Source organism: Callorhinus ursinus, unplaced genomic scaffold (assembly GCF_003265705.2).
Source record: "Callorhinus ursinus isolate GAN/ISIS: 27379988/994484 unplaced genomic scaffold, GSC_fseal_2.0 scaffold11, whole genome shotgun sequence".
NCBI lineage: Eukaryota > Metazoa > Chordata > Mammalia > Carnivora > Otariidae > Callorhinus > Callorhinus ursinus.
In genome coordinates this window covers 20,946,340-20,966,246 of record NW_027397073.1, presented here as the reverse complement: position 1 = coordinate 20,966,246, position 19,907 = coordinate 20,946,340, and the positions used below count along the sequence as shown (strand labels likewise).

The 19,907-nt window shown below is 36.7% G+C and overlaps 1 protein-coding gene and 1 pseudogene across 2 annotated transcripts in view; one reads left to right on the top strand and one right to left on the bottom strand.

Moving 5' to 3' along the window:
- DCC (DCC netrin 1 receptor) overlaps positions 1–19,907 on the top strand; it is a 1,171,073-nt gene that overhangs the window by 953,543 nt on the left and 197,623 nt on the right. For both annotated transcript variants that reach the window (XM_073898173.1, XM_073898172.1), the window contains exons 13-14: positions 6,784–6,925; positions 17,895–18,005. In XM_073898173.1, the coding sequence (XP_073754274.1) occupies positions 6,784–6,925; positions 17,895–18,005 (253 nt within the window). The remainder of the gene's footprint in view (positions 1–6,783; positions 6,926–17,894; positions 18,006–19,907) is intronic.
- On the bottom strand, positions 8,942–9,041 carry LOC112835369 (U6 spliceosomal RNA; annotated as a pseudogene).

Below are 19,907 nucleotides of genomic sequence, written 5' to 3'. Positions count from 1 at the left end.
CTTTATCCATTCATCTGTCGATGGACATCTTGGCTCTTTCCACAGTTTGGCTATTGTGGACATTGCTGCTATAAACATTGGGGTGCACGTACCCCTTTGGATCCCTACATTTGTATCTTTGGGGTAAATACCCAGTAGTGCAATTGCTGGATCATACGGTAGCTCTATTTTCAACTTTTTGAGAAACCTCCATACTGTTTTCCAGAGTGGCTGCACCAGCTTGCATTCTCACCAACAGTGTAGGAGGGTTCCCCTTTCTCCACGTCCCAGCCAACATCTGTCATTTCCTGACTTGTTAATTTTAGCCATTCTGACTGGTGTGAGGTGGTATCTCATTGAGGTTTTGATTTGGATTTCCCCAATGCCGAGCGATATTGAGCACTTTTTCATATGTCTGTTGGCCATCTGGATGTCTTCTTTGGAAAAATGTCTGTTCATGTCTTCTGCCCATTTCTTGATTGGATCATTTGTTCTTTGGATGTTGAGTTTGATAAGTTCTTTATAGATTTTGGATACTAGCCCTTTATCTGATATGTCATTTGCAAATATCTTCTCCCATTCTGGCGGTTATCTTTTGGTTTTGTTGACTGTTTCCTTTGCTGTGCAAAACCTTTTTATCTTAATGAAGTCCCAATATTTCATTTTTGCCCTTGCTTCCCTTGTGTTTGGTGATGTGTCTAGGAAGAAGTTGCTGCGTCTGAGGTCAAAGAGGTTGCTGCCTCTGTTCTCCTTTAGGATTTTGATGGACTCCTGTCTCACATTTAGTTCTTTCAACCATTTGGAGTCTATTTTTGTGTGTGGTGTAAGGAAATGGTCCAGTTTAATTCCTCTGCATGTGGCTGTCCAATTTTCCCAACACCATTTGTTGAAGAGACTGTCTTTTTTCCATTGGTATTCTTCCCTACTTTGTCAAAGATTAGTTGACCATAGAGTTGAGGGTCCATTCTGGGCTCTCTATTCTGTTCCATTGATCTGTGTGTCAGTTTTGTGCCAGTACCATACTGTCTTGATGATGACAGCTTTGTAATAGAGCTAGAAGTCTGAAATTGTGATGCCACCAGCTTTGCTTTGCTTTTTCAACATTCCTCTGGCTATTCGGGGTCTTTTCTGGCTCCACACAAATTTTAGGATTATTTGTTCCATTTCTTTGAAAAAAGTGGATGGTATTTGGATAAGGATTGCATTGAATGTGTAGATTGCTCTAGGAAGCATTGACATCTTCACAATGTTTGTTCTTCCAATCCATGAGCGTGGAACGTTTTCCATTTCTTTTTGTCTTACTCAATTTCTTTCTTGAGTATTTTATAGTTTTCTGAGTACAGATCCTTTACCTCTTTGATTAGATTTATTCCTAGGTATCTTATTGTTTTGGGTACAATTGTAAATGGGATCAACTCCTTAATTTCTCTTTCTTCTGTCTTGTTGTTGGTGTATAGGAATGCCACTGATTTCTGTGCATTGATTTTATATCCTGCCACTTTGCTGAATTCCTGTATGTGTTCTAGCATTTTTGGGGTGGAGTCTTTTGGGTTTTCCACATAAAGTATCATATCATCTGCAAAGAGTGAGAGTTTGACTTCTCATTGCTGATTCAGATGTCTTTGATTTCTTTTTGTTGTCTGATTGCTGTGGCTAAGACTTCTAGTACTATGTTGAATAGCAGTGGTGATAGTGGACATCCCTGCTGCGTTCCTGACCTTAGGGGGAAAGCTCTCAGTTTTTACCCATTGAGAATGATATTCGCCGTGGGTTTTTCATAGATGGCTTTTATGATATTGAGGTATGTACCCTCTATCCCTATACTCTGAAGAGTTTTGATCAAGAAAGGATGCTGTACTTTGTCAAATGCTTTTTCTGCATCTATGGAGAGGATCATATGGTTTGTGTTCTTTCTTTTATTAATGTATTGTATCACACTGATTGATTTGCAGATGTTGAACCAACCTTGCAGCCCAGGGATAAATCCCACTTGGTCATGGTGAATAATCCTTTTAATGTACTGTTGGATCCTATTGGCTAGTATTGTGGTGAGAGTTTTTGCATCCATATTCATCAGGGATATTGGTCTGTAATTCTCCCTTTTGATGGGGTCTTTGTCTGGTTTGGGATCAGGGTAATGGTGGCTTCATAAAATGAGTTAGGAAGTTTTTCTTCCATTTCTATTTTTTGCAACAGTTTCAGAAGAATGGGTATTAATTCTTATTTAAATGTTTGGTAGAATTCCCCTGGGAAGCCATCTGGTCTCGGGCTCTTGTTTTTTGGGAGATTTTTTATGACTGCTTCAATTTCCTTAGTGGTTATAGATCTGTTCAGGTTTTCTATTTCTTCCTGGTTCAGTTTTGGTAGCTTATACATCTCTAGGAATGCATCCATTTCTTCCAAATTATCTAATTTGCTGGCATATAGTTGCTGATAATATGGTCTATAACTCTTTGTATTTCTTTGGTGTTGTTCTGATCTCTCCTCTTTCATTCATGATTTTATTTATTTGGGTCCTTCCTCTTTTCTTTTTGATAAGTCTGGCCAGGGGGTTATCAATGTTATTAATTCTTTCAAAGAACCAGCTCCTAGTTTCATTGATCTGTTCTATTTCTTTTGATTTCTATTTCATTGATTTCTGCTCTGATCTTTATTATTTCTCTTCTCCTGCTGGGTTTAGGCTTTAATTGCTGTTCTTTCTGCAGCTCCTTTAGGTGTAGGGTTAGGCTGTGTATTTGAGACCTCTCTTGTTTCTTGAGAAAGGCTTGTATTGCTATATACTCCTCTTAGGACTCCTCAAAGGGATGCCTTTGCTGCATCCCAAAGATTTTGAACAGTTGTGTTTTCATTTTCATTTCTTTCCATGAATTTTTTAAATTCTTCTTTAATTTCCTGTTTGACCCATTCATTCTGTAGTATGATGCTCTTTAGCCTCCATGTATTTGAGTTATTTCCAACTTTCCTCTTGTGATTGAGTTCTAGTTTCAAAGCATTGTGGTCTGAAAATATGCAGGTAATGATCCCAATCTTTTGGTACCGGTTGAGACCTGATTTGTGACCTAGGATGTGATCTATTCTAGATAATGTTCCATGGGCACTAGAGAAGAATGTGTATTCTGTTGCTTTGGGATGGAATGTTCTGAATATATCTGATGTCCATTTGGTCCATTGTGCCATTTAAAGCCTTTATTTTCTTGTTGATCTTTCAATTAGATGATCTGTCCATTTCAGTGAGGGGGGTGACAAAGTCCCCTACTATAATTATATCGTTGTCGATGTGTTTCTTTGTTTTTGTTATTAATTGCCTTATATAATTGACTGTCCCATGTTAGGGGCATAGATATTTAAAACTGTTAGATCTTCTTGTTGGATAGACCCTTTAAGTAGGATATAGTGTCCTTCCTCACCTCTTATTATAGTCTTTGGTTTAAAATCTAATTTGTCTGATATAAGGATTGCCACCCCAGCTTTCTTTTGGTGTCCATTAGCATGTAAATGGTTTTCCACCCCCTCACTTTCAATCTGGAGGTGTCTTTGGGTCTAAAATGAGTCTCTTGCAGACAGTATATTGATGGGCCTTATTTTTTTATCCAATCTGATACCTTGTGTCTTTTTATTGGGGCATTGAGCCCATTTACATTCAGGGTGACTCTTGAAAGATATGAATTTAGTGCCACTGTATTGCCTGTAAGGTGACTGTGACTGTATATTGTCTGTGTTCCTTTCTGGTCTATGTTGCTTTTAGGTTCTCTCTTTGCTTGGAGGACCCCTTTCAATATTTCTTGGAGGGCTGGTTTCGTCTTTGCAAATTCCTTTAGTTTTTGTTTGTCCTGGAAGCTTTTTATCTCTCCTTCTATTTTCAATGACAGCCTGGCTGGATATAGTATTCTTGGCTGCATATTTTTCTCATTTAGTGCTCTGAATATATCATACCAGTCCTTCCTGGCCTGCCAGGTCTCTGTGGATAGGTCTGTTGCCAATCTTATGTTTCTACCGTTGTAGGTTACAGACCTCTTGTCCCGAGCTGCTTTCAGGATTTTCTCTTTGTCTCTCAGACTCGTAAGGTTTACTATTAGATGTCGGGGTGTTGACCTATTTTTATTGATTCTGGGGGGAGTCCTCTGTGCCTCCTGATTTTTGATGCCTGTTTCCTTCCCCAAATTGGGGAAGTTCTCTGCTATAATTTGCTCCAATGTACCTTCTGCCCCTCTCTCTCTTTCTTCTTCTTCTGGGATCCCAATTATTCTAATAATTTTTCATCTTATGGTATCACTTATCTCTCGAATTCTGCCCTTGTGATCCAGTAGTTGTTTATCTCTTTTTTCTCAGCTTCTTTATTTTCCATCATTTGGTTTTCTGTATCACTAATTCTCTCTTCTGCTTCATTTATCCTAGCAGTTAGAGCCTCCATTTTTTATTGTACCTCATTAATAGCCTTTGTGATTTCGACTTGGTTAGATTTTAGTTCTTTCATTTCTCCAGAAAGGGTTTCTCTAATATCTTCCATGCTTTTTTCAAGCCCAGCTAGTATCTTTAAAATCATCATTCTGAACTCTAGTTCCAACATCTTACTAATGTCCATACTGATAGGTCCTTGGCAGTCGGTACCGTCTCTTGTTCTTTTTCTTTGACCTGATTTTTCTATCTTGTCATTTTGTCCAGAGAATAGATGAATGAGAGAACAAAATGCTAACAGGGTAACAATGACCCCAGAAAAATACACACTGAACAAATCAGAAGAGACCTGAAACCGGGGGAAGAAAGGGAAAGAAAGAAAAAAAAAAGAAGAATATGATCAAATATGATCATCCTGGTGCATAGATCAGTGCCACACACTAGATTTTGGGCGTAATTTGGTCTGTTAGAAGAAAGTGCCTCCCAAAATTTTAAAGAAAGAAAAACTTATATATGTACAAAAATAAGGATAAATAGGATGAAGGGATAGAATATGACTGTAAAGATGAAAGTTATAAAAGATTTTATAAAAGGAATTGATAAGAAGTTGGTTGAAAAAAGAAAAAAGAGGAATTAAAAAAAAGGGAGAGAATGTGATCAGGCAGGAGACTAGAACAAAGCCATACACTAGAGATTTAGGGTATATTTTGGTCTATTAGAAGAAACTGCATCCCAAAAGTTTAAAGGGAGAACTTATATATATATATATATATACCAAAAATAAGGTTAACTACTATGAAGGGATAGAATATGAGTGTAAAAATGAAAAATAAAAAAGACTTTTAAAAAAGGGATTAATAAGATGTTGGTTCGAAAAGGGAAAAGGAAAAATTCAAAAAAAAAAGAAAATTAAAAAAATTAACTTTGAAAGACTAAAGAATCATGGTAAAAAAGCCATGCATTCTATGTGCAGTATTCCCCTAGCGCTGGAGTTCTCCCGTTCTCCTTGATCGGTAAACTTGGTCTTGGCTGGCTGTTCATGCTGATCTTCTGGGGGAGGGGCCTGTTGCCGTGGTTCCCAAATGTCTTTGCCGGAGGCGGAATTGCCCCGCCCATGTCGGTCCGGGCTAAGCAAGCTGCTCGGGTTTGCTCTCAGGAGCTTTTGTTCCCTGCAAGCTCTCAGCACAGCTTTGGAGGACGAGAGTGAAAATGGCAGACTCCCAATCTCCACCCTGGAGGAGCCGAGAACTTGGGACCCCACTCCTCAGTGTGCCCCCAGAGAAAAGCAGTCAGTCACTCCCGTCTCCCCGGTCTACGGCCGCACTCCATGCTCCCCCGGCCTGTGACCGAGCGTTTCTATCTCTGGCACCTGACCCCGTGTGGTCTCCAAACCCAGCAGATCCCTGCGGTGCGCTCCCGCGCCGCTCCTCCCGGGGGAGGAAGGGGAGTCTCCCCGGCTCTGCCGCTTGTGGGGTCCCTGCTGGAGGAGCAGTAGCCCGACTGGGCCGCGGATCACAGTCTATGGCAACCCCGAGCTGAGAGCCCGCGCCTCGGCTCCGTCTCTGCAGCCGGCTTCCCCGCTCCGATACCTGGGAGCTCTGCCGCACTCAGGCACCCCTGGTCTTTCTGTGACCCCGAGGGTCCTGAGACCCCACTGTCCCGCGAGGGTTCCACCCCCCGCTTAGCCACTGCAGCGACATCCCTCAGCGGAGCCGACTTCTAAAAGGTCCGATTTTGTGCTCCGCGGCTCTATCACTTGCCAGAAGCGGCCGACGGAGGCCCCCTCCCCCGCCGTCTATCCTCCCAAATATCGCCTCGGATTCTCTTCTCCGCACGTCCTACCTTCCAGAAAGTAGTCGCTTTTCTGTCCAGAGAGCTGTTGCTATTCTTTTCTTTGCTCTCCTATTGAGTTTGTAGGTGTTCAGAATGGTTTGATTCCTATCCAGCTGAATTCCTGGGACAAGACAAAATTTAGGTCTCCAATCCTCCGCCATCTTGTTCCTCTGCTTCATTAATATCTCTTAAAGGGTAATTTAGGTTTCATCTTTCTGCTTTCCCTCAGTTTGCACCTCTTAAATATGTTTTAAAATCTCTCATCCATTAGACTCCTATTCTCTATTTCCTTATAAGTTTATACCCTTTAGAATATTTTACTGTCATTTTGGTGGTATTTACAAAGGAGAGGGGATAATGCATGTAATCAATGAAATGAATTGTGCATTTTTGTCAAAATCATACAAAGAGGAATACTGTCAGGTAGTAAGAATGGGTTTAATCTGGTTCTATGGGGTAATCCCTAGCACTTCCTGCCTCTCTGCTTTATTCACACTTAGTTTTGGGTCATTTTTTGACCCCATTCTGTTGTCCTTATTTTCTCCAGTGTTTTAATTTACATCGATTATTTTGCAGAGTATCAAAGTAAGCTGGCTGCCTCCTCCGTCAGGCACACAAAATGGATTTATTACCGGCTATAAAATTCGACACAGAAAGACGACCCGCAGGGGTGAGATGGAAACATTGGAGCCCAACAACCTCTGGTACCTCTTCACAGGTCAGTGTTCACACGGTGTAGTGTTGCAAGGTTTTGATGAATTAAATGCTTTAGGAATAAAATATACTCTCACTTCAAGGGAACATTTTTTTTGTTTGTTTCCTGACAGGTGACGTTATGGGTCCGAACAAAAATAACCTTTATATTTTTAACTCAATATTCTCTATAATGCTTTCAGTACCTATTTTGCTTCTGGATCATCGTCTTAATAAATGGATCAGATTTGTTTATCCATATTAGTTTCTCAGCATTGCTGATTCAACAACAGCTCCTCTTGTCAAATAACTTTTAACATTTTAACTAATAACCTTAAAAAGCCATCTAATCAAATAGTTCCAAGTTTAAGTCACTTCAATCCCTCCTTCCCCTAATCTCCAGCAGTGAGGATGGGGTTGGAAAATGTGGAGAAGGGTAGTTTGGGAAATAAGTGGATTATTCTACTTTCCATAAACATGAAAGTAAATTCACTTTTGTAGCAATATTGGTGGAACTCATAGTAAGTCAAGCTTCTTTATGAAAACTGCACCCAGTTTCTGTGCAGTATTTAGAGAATATGTGTTTTATTTTATAAAATGAAAAATCATGTGTTTATTTTAACTATTGGAACCCTTAATTCATGTCAGGCTAGGTTCCTAGAAAACAGAGTCTGAGGTATGCTTTCAAGGTAATGCCTCTTGGGGGGTGCAAGCCTAGGAAAGCACCAGTGAGGGAACAAAGAAAGTGAGCAGGGGAGAAGAGAAATCAATGATGCTGGCATATCATTGAGCTGGCCACAAGTTTAGAGAAAGCACAGAGTTTGCTCGGCCTCCCCGGGGTGTCTCCTGAGAGGCCACCTGAAGTACTATGTATCACAATCAGTGGCTGGATAGGACCCTGTCATTGGTCAAAGTCCGCCAATAGGCTGTTACCTATTCTGCATCTCCAAACAGCACCTGAGAAGTCAGAGCATCCAGTGAGTATGCGAACACAGAATTCTCTCCTTGTCCGTAAATACTTTATATGATGATTGCTTGGTCTAAGGTAGCAACAGCACTCAAGAGGGCTTTATAGCTCTAACAAGAGCATGAACTATTGCCAGGAACTTGGAAAGCAAATCATATAGCAGTGGCTCATGATAAGAACTGATGGGTGAAGTTGAGCAATCTGGAATGGCACATAAACTGGGTCCAGGAAAATACACAAACTCAAACTCATAACTTACAGCTAATAAATAAGTTATCACTGTGAATGAGAAAAGAAGAAAGTAACCCCTTATTTACTCCTTTGTCTATACCATATACTCAGTAAATTTCCATTTGAAATCATAGTGTGTACACACACACACAGCACACATTTTAAGCTACTTGTTCAGCCCATACTCTGAGACTTGGTCAAAACCTGTTTTTTCCCCCTCAGGTTTTTTTCCCCCTCAGGTTTTTTTTTTTTCTTTTATGCCAATAAAATTTTAGCCTAATGGTGAGAATGCTTCCAAGGTAGGTTGTCAAAAATCACATTACTTCTTTTATATCTGGACAAAATCTCTTAGGCAGATATTATTGCCTGTAAGCGGAAGTTATGGCCCTCTACCACATCATTTAAAAAGCTTAAGAAAAGCCAAGATCCTATGTCTTCTTTCCTGATGAAGTTATGGGAAGAAGATAACGATAACTGAAGTTGAGGTGAGGCATATGTGCTCAATGGGATACTTAGTACAACATGTAGTTTCTTTTGAAAGAAATCACCAAGATTGGAAAAAAATCTTGCTGAAAAGTTTTTAGTATAATTCCGAAGATATATTAGACTAGAAGAAGACCCTCTAAGGATAATTATATCCAAGCCTTTTCCCCCCAGTTTTATGTCACTGTGTAAGTTTAAGGTATACAACGTAATGGTTTGAATTTTGTTTATTGTGAAATGACTGCCCCTGTCAGTTTGGTTAGCAACCATTATATCAGATAGATAAAGAGAAAAAGAAAAAAATTTCCTTGTGATGAGAACTCTTAGGATCTACTTCCTTAAAATTTTAATCTATATCATACAAATGTGAAATGCTTCACGAATTTGCAAGTCATCCTCATACAGGGGCTGTGCTAATCTCTGTATCACTCCAGTTTTAGTATATGTGCTCCTGGAGCAAGCCCCATGCCTTATTTTTTAGTAGATATTGGCATTTGAAGCCCTGAAACCTTTTTTTTTTAATTTATTTTCCTTCTCAAATGAAAAAGGTTAAAACTATAAAATAAAATTTTTGTACAATAATTAATTAAAGGATGAGTGTTCCAATTGAAAAACTAAGGATTGGATACTCAATTTATAGGACTATAAATAGCCAATATGCAGGATAAAATGTTCAAACTCATTAGTAGAGAAATGCAAATTGGAACAAAAATGAGTTAGCATTTTCTTTTGATTAAGGTAATAAAGATATAAACGAATGATAATACCCTGTTCTGGAAAGCATATGAGAGAAATAATGAATACTCATATACTGCTGTGGGCCAGAAGATTCTAGAATCTCTCTGGAAAGCAATATGGAGATATGTGTTATACACAGGTGTAAATACATGTGTGTGAGAGAGAGAATGAGAGAGAGAGAACTTCATAGATGTATGATTTAAGTTTTCTACTAGGAATTTATTCCAATTCTTCAGCCATATTTTCTGCAAAGTTTTTAACTATAAACATGTGCACTGCACTGTTACTTTAAGCAAATTATAAGAAAAAAAGACCTCAAGTATCCAAATATAGGCAGTTACCTAAAAAATGTCAAAATCATATCATGGAATACTGTATATCTATTGAAATGAAACAATGTAAAAATACTAAATCACATATTAAATATTTAAAAAATACTGTTACATGAATAACTAAACTTTAAATCAACATTAATGTGTGAGTCTATATTTATAAATAAAAAATATGAATTTTAGGAAAATATTTAGAGTAATATATGCATACCAAAATATTGATAGTGATTGTTACTTACATTTGTAACAACAATAAAATATGTGTTTTAAAATTGTATATATAAGGTAAAAAACAAAAATTCAAGACTCTGATGTCATATTATGACTTTTGGTTATCAAAATTGAAAATTCCTCCCACTAAAGCCAATTCTATGCCCACTGAACAGCTAAATGGTGAACAGTCCAGAAAATAAAGAATAGTAGCCACATGGCCAAAAAAAACTGCTGGTGTGACTGTTTAATATTTATGATGTATATGGCAAATGGAATTTAATACATTCAACTCAGTATTATCAAAGATTCTGACTCCCTAAATATACAAACATTTAGGACCTTCACTCTACGGAAAGTGAAATCACTTAAAAAAAAAAAAAAAGCCAAAAGTCTTAAATAAAAGTGTCAGCAGGGATGGTTCCTTCTGGAGGTTCTGAGAGAAAACTCATCCATGTTTCTCTCCTAACCTCTGGTGGTTGCTGGCAATCCTTGTCTTTCCTTGGCCTATAGATGTGCCTCTCCTATCTCTGCATAAGGATACCAGTCATTGGCTAGACCCCACTCTAAATCTAGGATGGTTTCATCTCAAGATCCTTAACTAATTATATTTATAAAGATGCTATTTCCAAGTAAGGTCACATTCTGAATTCCAGGTATACATGAGTTTTGAGGTAGACACTATTCAACTCTCTAAAGACTCCCTTTATTTTTCCTCTGAAGGACAATCATTTTTAATTATAGTCTCTAATAAACTTTATTCAAAAATAAATAATTCAGTCCTATATTTTAATTCATCTAAAATATATGGGACAATTAGAGCTTTTAATTAGCATGAGATATAACCCATTACCACTCTGGTTTAATACCATTCTGGCCAAAAGCAAAGAAATAGGATGAATTAATTAGCTTGTTATTGGAATAGCTCACAAATGCCCATTCCCATCTTCATAGATTCGTGCGAATCTGGGCTCCAAATTTGAATCCTTTATTTGTAACTGTTCCTTCTTCATTTCAATAATTATAAAGTGAGTTTGGGAAGACAAACAATCTGGGCAATTATGTTTGTAAGTTTTTACATGATATTTATTATAAAACAAAGTCACACAGACTTCATTTTTAATTTGAAATGAAGAAATAGATGTCTTCAGAGAATAGTCTCATATCCTTAAAACATTAAAAACATGTTTTGCTGAGCCTCTGCCTTGCTCTCCCCTGATGTGTGACCCAACTTCAGTAATGCCTGTTGCATTTCTAGGTGTTGTGGGAATGTCTTCAGTGCTACAAAGCATCAAGGAACCAGAAAGTACTACACACTGGTAGAGTGGCTGTGGTTTTGACTTGTCCCCAGGACATATTTAGTAATTTATGCAATTCCTAGTTTGCAGAAGTAATTGATTTTCTGTATGAATCTGCAGTACTTTAGAATGTACAGAATTTGACCCCATGTTTCCAATACCTTTAAGATATGTGGATATATTGATTTGTCTGTTAGAACATTGGAAACGCCAGAATGCTTTATTTAGATGATATAAATATTCAGGTGTAGAGACTAAAACATTTTTTTTACAATCTTTCTGTTAGACAGGTGTTTTTTGTTGTGTGTGTTTTTTACTAGGATAATGAGGCATCTGCAGTAACAAAGTAATTCAGAGTTATAACAAGGATTTTAAATCACTGCTATCAGTTTCATTGTGGGATCCCATGTCAACTAAATTTTAAAGTGTTGTTTTTAATTTTTGAGTGCTCTTCAGAGAAGGTTATTTTGAATTGAATTTGAGAGTTTCCTTGTGTTTCATGGCCAATAGAGAATAAACATAAACATGCATTGGTATTTTATGGACTGAAAAATGAAACAATAGCACAGAATTTTATAACAAGGTTAACATTAGGGGAATAAAGGGCAATTATATTCTTTGAATAATGCACCATCTCTTACCATAAGCCCTATAAAATTAGAAATAGAACAGAATTACAGAGCTTGAAGGCATTTAGTGTTGGGGATAGAAACAGGCAGAAGACAATCTGTTTTCAACAATACATTTTTTTACAGCTAAGGAAAGCATTGCTACTTACACCAAATTATACTTAGAAGCAGCTAGAAAACACACATGCACAAGCATGCACACACACGCCCACCCCCACATACACACATACACATTGAGATTGACCTATTGTCCCTGACAAACAGAGTGGGAAACATTCATCTCGTGCACAGCCCTTGTTTTGCAGAAGAGGTAACTGGAGATCTGAAGAGCGACGTTGCTAAGATCTACCAACTAGATTGTAGGCATTTCAACTCCTACTTATGTACTCCTTGTACTACACAATATTGTCATCTTTAGCTCTTTGTATTGTGAATGACTCTGGCTATCATATGAATCTGTAAAAGATCATTAGTATTAAAATTGATTTTAACATTTACAACAATAATACCAACATGAACTTTGACAACAGCCACTATGTTGAAAACAGTATGGAGTTTCTTTAAAAAATTAAAAATAGAACTGCCATATGATCCAGCTATTCTGCACCTGGGAACATATCCAAAAGAATTAAAATCAGGATCTAGAAGAGGTATGTGCACTCACATGTTCATTGTAGCACTATTCACAACAGCCAACATAGACAAATAATTCAAATGTCCACTGACTGACAAATGGATAAAGAAAATGTGGTAAAAATAGATACACAATGGAATATTATTGAGTCTTAAAAAAAATAAGGAAAGCCTGCCATTTGCAACAACATAGATGGACCTGGAAGACATTATGCTAAGTGAAATAAGTCAGTCACAGAGGACAAATACTGCATGATTCCTTTTATATGATCTATCTAAAATAGTCAAACTTGGGGCGCCTGGGTGGCTCAGTTGGTTAAGCAACTGCCTTCGTGGCAGGTCATGATCCCAGGTGGGATCGAGCCCCATGTCGGGCTCCTTGCTCAGCGGGGAGCCTGCTTCTCCCTCCCCTTCTGCCTGCTACTCTGCCTGCTTATGCTCTCTCTCTCTCTCTGTCAAATGAATAAATAAGATCTTTAAAAAAAATAAAAATGAAAATCAATAAAATAGTCAAACTCATGAAAGAAGAGAATAGAATGGTGGTTGCCACAGGAGATGGAAGGGTGAAATGGGAAGTTGTTCAATGGGTATAAAGTGACAGTTATATATCATGAATAAATCCTAGAGATCTGCTATACAACAATACTGTATTGTGCGCTTAAACAGTGTTAAGAAAGTAGATCCCATGCTAAGCGTTTCTACCATTACAAAAAAAAAAAAAAAAAAGGACATGAGAAATCTTTGGGAAGTTGTGGATATCTTTATTACCTTGATTGTGGTGGTGGTCTCATGGATGTATGCATCTGTCCGAACTCATCAAAATGTATACATTAAATATGTCCAGTTTTTGGTGTATTAAGTATACCTTGAAAAAGCTGAAAAACCTCTATAGGAAAAAACACTTTATATATTTTTTTTCAAATTTAGTCTTTGTAACAATTTTTTATGTATATATTCCCACTTTATTAATGAGAACATTTAGGCAAAGAAGGAGGGTAAGCAAGCTTTTCAAGGTAATATACCTCATGAGCTGTGGAGTAAAACTAATTTTGCCTGAATTGAAAACCTATACTCCTAGCTCTGAAGCTGTGAGTAATGTGTTGCCGACCACAGACAATGAATGTGTGATTTTGTGTGTATAAAGGGATACACAAAGTGGAATAAATAAAGTGGAATAATGCACAATTGAAAAAGGTATCTGTTCGATAGTAAAAATTGAACATTAGCTTTGCAGCTAAAGGAGCTGCATAACTCTAGAAGAAATTAAATCAAAGCTTTTCTACCTATTTCTTTAAAAAAATTTAAAAATTTTCTACTGGCTCAACACAGGAAACACATCCCAAAAAACAATAGAAATACACACACAAAAAAGCTTTTGATTCCAAAGAGATTTCCCTTTACCCCGCTTCAGTGAATGAATGAATGGATAGATAGATAGATAGATAGATAGATAGATTAGATAGATAGATAGATAGATAGATAGATAGATAGATAGATAGATAGATAGATAGATGATATATAGATACTGTTCTGAAAGATCTTTAGATATCAGCTATCAGGTTTGGGGCTCAGAAAATTGCTTGTTCATGGTGATTGTTGTTATAACTTTTGAAGACACCTCCTCTTTCAAATGGCAACATTTTTTCTAAGTGAGAGAAAAACTTAACTCTACCCTGAATTTTAAGTTTTATTGAACTCTTACGTTGATCCATTGTTAAAATTATAGAATCATGGATTCTTTCCTGCCTGCCTGTTCATTTCTCAGTTCTGGATGTAACCATTTTAAACAAAAATTCCTTGCATGTTTGCACAGGACTTTATGTTTGCTACTGACATTCCTCTTAAGTCCCAGCCTTGGCCAGGTAGGTCTCCAAAGAGAATGTTTCTGGGGCCCCAACAGGAGACAGAACAGAACCAAGAGTCTTCACCCAAGAACAGTCCAGGTTGTGACTGAAGCTCCACATAGTAACCTTGCTTAATTTCTCTGAACCTTATCCTTATCTCCAGACTGAGAGTAATAATGTATTCTGTGGCAAAATCGTAGAGTATGTGAAAGTCAAGTCAGGAAATAATTTGCAAATGTTATCTTTATATCTAGTGAATGCTTAATTATATAAATTATTTTAAAAACAGTTTGTCATTTGATTCTCAAAAGAATATTATAAGATGGAAAAACAGTTATTATTACCTAATTACTTTATAGGGGAAATTGAGATTAAAAGAGCTCTCAGTACATCTAAAACATGCCCTGGCAAATACCCCTCACAACAAAGAAGCAGGAACATTTGCAACCTAGAATTCTGAAGGTAATATCCAGAATGTCTGGTTCTACTTACTGCATCCTACACTTCTCTAGACATAGAAGAGTGTCATAGGTTTAATTCCATTGGTACAGGTTTCAGAAGGCAGAATATAGATTCAGAAGACACGGGTAAAGATATTTTAAGAGAGGAATTTAGTTTTCTTTTATCCCTGCTGTATAAAACTAGGCTTTATCTGTAGACAATACTATAATGAAGCAGATTCAGCACAATCTAAGGAAGAACTTTTCTAACAAGGAAAAGAGTTGAGTAGGTGTCCTCCCTTGGTGAATTTCTCATTCCAAAGGTATTCCTGTTTTATTTACAAGATCACTTTGTTAGATATCCATCTAAATAGCACTAGACAGGTCATCTGAATAAACATTAATTAACATCTCTTTTGATATTAGGATTATATATATATATTTAATTTTTTATACCTAATCTAGAATTTATAGGTGTTTCTTGTGAGAGAGATTACACAGGTATATTCTAGAATAAAATGCAAAATAAAAAATTTTAAGCTAAAATGTAATAGTTCAAGGAAATTTGGCAGGATTTTCAGAGTGACCTAGACACTAATGTATACAGCATGTTAAACCTTCACTACAGATGTCAGAGAGGATATATCAACAGCTCCTCTTCCCTGGTTGAAAGGGATATTCTGACCAGTAGGTGAGGCTGATCAGGCAAGACTCCATTGGGGAAATACTTGATGGATGGTCTCTAAATTGCCTCATAATTACACTCCAAACTGTTGATAGGTTTTTGTGTTATTCAAAACCGAATTAGTGATACCCGCAGATCCTCAACACAATGTATATAAATAAAAATCTGGCAAAATTAGGAGAAATCTTTCTCCTTTCTAGTGAGATATTTTTACTACTCATATCTACTTTCTAGTGAGATATTTTAATACATTCCTACTAAAAGTTGATGGATTCTGCACACAAGAAGTTACTTGATTTAAAGTCAAGTGAATGGAACAGAATATAGGGCATTCAAAAAAATGTCCATTTATATGTCAAATATTGCATGTGTTAAGATGGTATGTCAGTCAGGGTTCAACCAGAGAAACAGAACCTGTGGTGATGTGTACTAAGACATTTTTTACAAGAAATTGGCTTAATTGATTGTGACAGCCGGCTAGGTGATTCCAAAATCTATAGGGCAGGCTAGTAGGAAAGGCAGGCCGAAACTCTTGAGCTGAAGTTGCTGTCTGCAGGTGAAATTTCTTCTTCAGGGAAGCCTTACTTCTGCTCTTATGACCTTTCACCAGGTTGAATCAGCAGCCCCCACCCCCTGCATTATCTAGGAAATATCCCTAACTTAAAATCACCTGAATATGGACTTTAAACACATCTATAAAATACCTTCACATCATCACCTAGATTAGTGTTTGATTAAAAAGTGGGGACTTGAGCCAAGTTGACACATAAAACTGACCAACACAGATGGTATTCCCAATCCTTGTTGGAGATGGTATTAGCACAATTGTCCATCCATTTCAAAGAAAATAAAGTTAAATTTTTACTTAATACAAAAGAATATTCTTGATGGTCTAAAACTATGTCAGATAAGACCACTATGAAAGTCATGAATTAGAATGATTAGGTAAGCATTTCTTCCCAGAATTCTCTCCTTATTTTTAATTTTCTGGGAGAGCTCTATGATTCCTCTGCCTCAGTAATCAACTATGGTGCCTAGGAAAGGGTGCAAAATGTCAAAAAATTAAGATCAATGTCATGTGAACTAAGGGACAAATCAAAGTGATCACCAGCTTACCTGATGATGTTGGTTACTGTATTTTAACCTCATATTTTCACGTGTGTTAAGCAATGCTTTAGTGGATCTTTCAACAGCTGCTTTTTATGTGTGCCTTCCATGTGTCAGTGTAGTGGGATCTATGGATATACAAATAAAATACCAGCAATAACAAAAACAACAGCAGTGTTAACCATTCTCAGTCTATTTCTTCATGGAGCTTTAGTCTATCTTACAAACTTAGAAGCCTCTTGAGAAGATAGCATTTTGTGTCATAGATACTTTTGTGTGGGTGGGTTTATCAAATTGTCTTCTCTAATAGTACAATTTATTGAAGGTAACTGCCCTGGATATTAACAAGTCCATTTTAACCATCACTGAAAACATTATCTCCAATTAATAATAAATTAAAATTCCCCTTAGGACCAAGATTTACTCATTGGCCTCTGCAAAAAAATCCACAAATATGTAACTTTGTACATGATAAGCATCATTTTTCCAATACTTCATTTTCTTTATGAATTTTTCTTGTTACCAAATATTTATGCCACTTTAGCTTTATTAAGATTGTTCAACTCCTTGAGGTTTAAGGACTTGTTGGTTTAAGCCAAGTCCTCAATGTCTCAAAAAAAGTCACATAGTTTTTCAACAAGTGTCATTTGTTTTACCATAATCTGTCATGGTAATGAGCTACTTTGAGGTTTAGTTAAAAGGAATGTTATTTAGGTAAAAATTTATACATATCACACTAGTGATACGTGGGCCACTTCTCATCAACCTGCGTTCGCTGTGCTCTCTAAACTAAGCCCTGATGTCATCACTGTGTACAATATTTTATGTCCAAGTTATCATGGAAATAGACTTTCTTCATGCTTCTAGTATGGAAGGTGATGCAAAACAAAGTATGCTTTGTGATGGTTTTGAAACACAAAAAGCCTACTATTTTCTGCTTAAATGCAGTGACTTTGGATTCTTTTTCTTGGCCCAAAGAAAACATAATCACTGACCTTGAATAAATGATGGAGACATAAATTTTTAGAATGACTGCTCTTGATTTATAGGTGGACCTCTTGATTCACAGGCAGACTGTGAGAAAAAATGAACCTTGCTATTTTTGGTTGTTTCTTGATTGTTCATATTTTATATTCTGCATCTGCCCAGAAGCTATTTTCAGGGATACAATTTTATAAACTAGAAAGAAATAAATGAGACTATATGAAAAATAATTTGATTTCTTGCCATAATACTTCTGCCCTTTTGGCCAAAATAATAATAATTACCACAACAATCACAAACCATGTAAAGTGTTTATACTGTTGTTAAAATTTTACTAAAACTCTTGAAACCTAGCTAGAAATACTTGTTAGTCAGTAACTTTTTCCCCCCCTTTATGGAAAATTCTCTCATAGGACTGGAGAAAGGAAGTCAGTACAGTTTCCAAGTGTCGGCCATGACAGTTAATGGCACTGGACCACCTTCCAACTGGTACACAGCAGAGACTCCTGAGAATGATCTGGATGGTAAGACCTATCTCCAATCACTATCGTTCTGATTTCTATCTTCTTTGTTCCCTCACCTTCAAAGACTCCCTTAATAGAAGTTGATGAATTCCAACACTGAGGATATTTATTCCTCTTATATCCTTTCATGCAAAGCAAAACAAAACAAAATACAAAATCCTCAGTAGATTCTTCAACAATGCCACATAAAATTATGCATTAATTACAGTCTTCATAAGTTACTTTTTCAAGATAATTTGAAATAATATTTTTAAAATTTATCTTATTGAATAACCAACCTTAAAATTTTCTTCACAGGAACTGCTACAATTTCTGAAAATAATCATGAAATATAATTACATAGCTTCTCTTGCTCTTTTATGATGCTTCTGCCACACAGCAATATATATTTCTTGCTTGCTTGTGATATAGTCATTAATATTTGACACTTCATCTTTTTTTCCATGTAAGGCACAATCTGCCTTATTTACTTAATTGATAGTTGTCTTGAGACATTTGTGGATGAGATAGTGAGATTTGTATAAAAGTCACATATCAGTAATTTAAATATGAGCAAAACCTTCAAAATTAGCAGAGGAGAATAGCTTTTGTAATAAAAATATCATGACTAATAAGAAAATAAAATTCAAGAGAAATGGGCGATAGAAGTGACAGGAAAAAGTCTAAGTAATAAAGCAGAAATAAATAAGAGGTACTTGAAAAAGAAGTTTGTTGTGATTGGTAAACTTCAAGCAAAGTGATTAAGACTGGGACCAAGGAAAAGTGGCTAAAAGAATAAACACACATGTATTGAAGATGTGGGGCACCAGATGACTGTCTAAATCACTGACATTGAAAGCCTCTTATTCCTTCCCTAGTAGACCTGAAGGCCTCCAAGTTACTGCATGGTGAAAATGCTATGTCCCTTCCTTTCCCTCTCCTTTTTGCTTTCTCTCCTTCCTTCATTTTTTATTCTTGTCCCAGTACTTGCAGTGTCCCTTCTCTGGTTTGTCCTCCCTTCTTCTTTGAGCTCCTCCATCTCATTTTTCTCCTTCTTGATCTTTTGCTTCCCTAAGTAATTCACCATTGCTCATGATTTTCATATAGTCGTAGATTCCATTTTATAAAATAATTCATGTGGCAGGGAAACAAGCAACAAATGCCATTTCTATAGTAATGGTAATTCCTACTGGCACATTAAAGAATATTTACAGGGAACTTAGTAAGGCTTGGGCCCTGTGCTTAACTCTGAGAGTATAATAGTAGATAAAAGGCAGGACCCTCTCTTGTGGAGCTTAGAACATAGCAAAGAAATACAGACATTCCAGGTGAAGTCATAGGGAATTGCCATTTCCTAGTTCAAACCTGGTTGAATGTTGGTAGTATCTGATCTATCAACATAGAATGAACAGATAGATTGATAGGCAAACAGACATATAGAAGGTTTGCATTTAAACCGAGACTAGAAGGATGAATAGGAGTTTGCTATGCAAAAGCATACATTACAGACTGAGGGAGGAAATGTGGAGGGCAAGGTGAATGCAGGTCTGAAGTCAAGACAGACCATGACATTATTCAAGACCTGAAAAAAAAGACCATCGAGACTGAAACACATAGATGACAGGTGTTGCAGTTTGTAAGATAGCAGATTCTAAATCTGGCAAGACCAAATTAAGGATTTTGAACTTTGTCCTAAGAATGTCATTAAAGCAATAATGTGCTTTATCTAAGCAAGTCATTAAAGGATTTTTTTTAAATAGTGACTTAATTATATTTGCATTTTGAAGAGATTACCCTGGTTGAAGCATAAACAATTAGATTAGATTAGATAATCATGGGCCATCCCAGGACAGCCTTAGAGGTAATGTCAGATTTTATGTAAAAGTAACTTGGGGCTTTGAAGATGTTATTTAACTTGTCTTA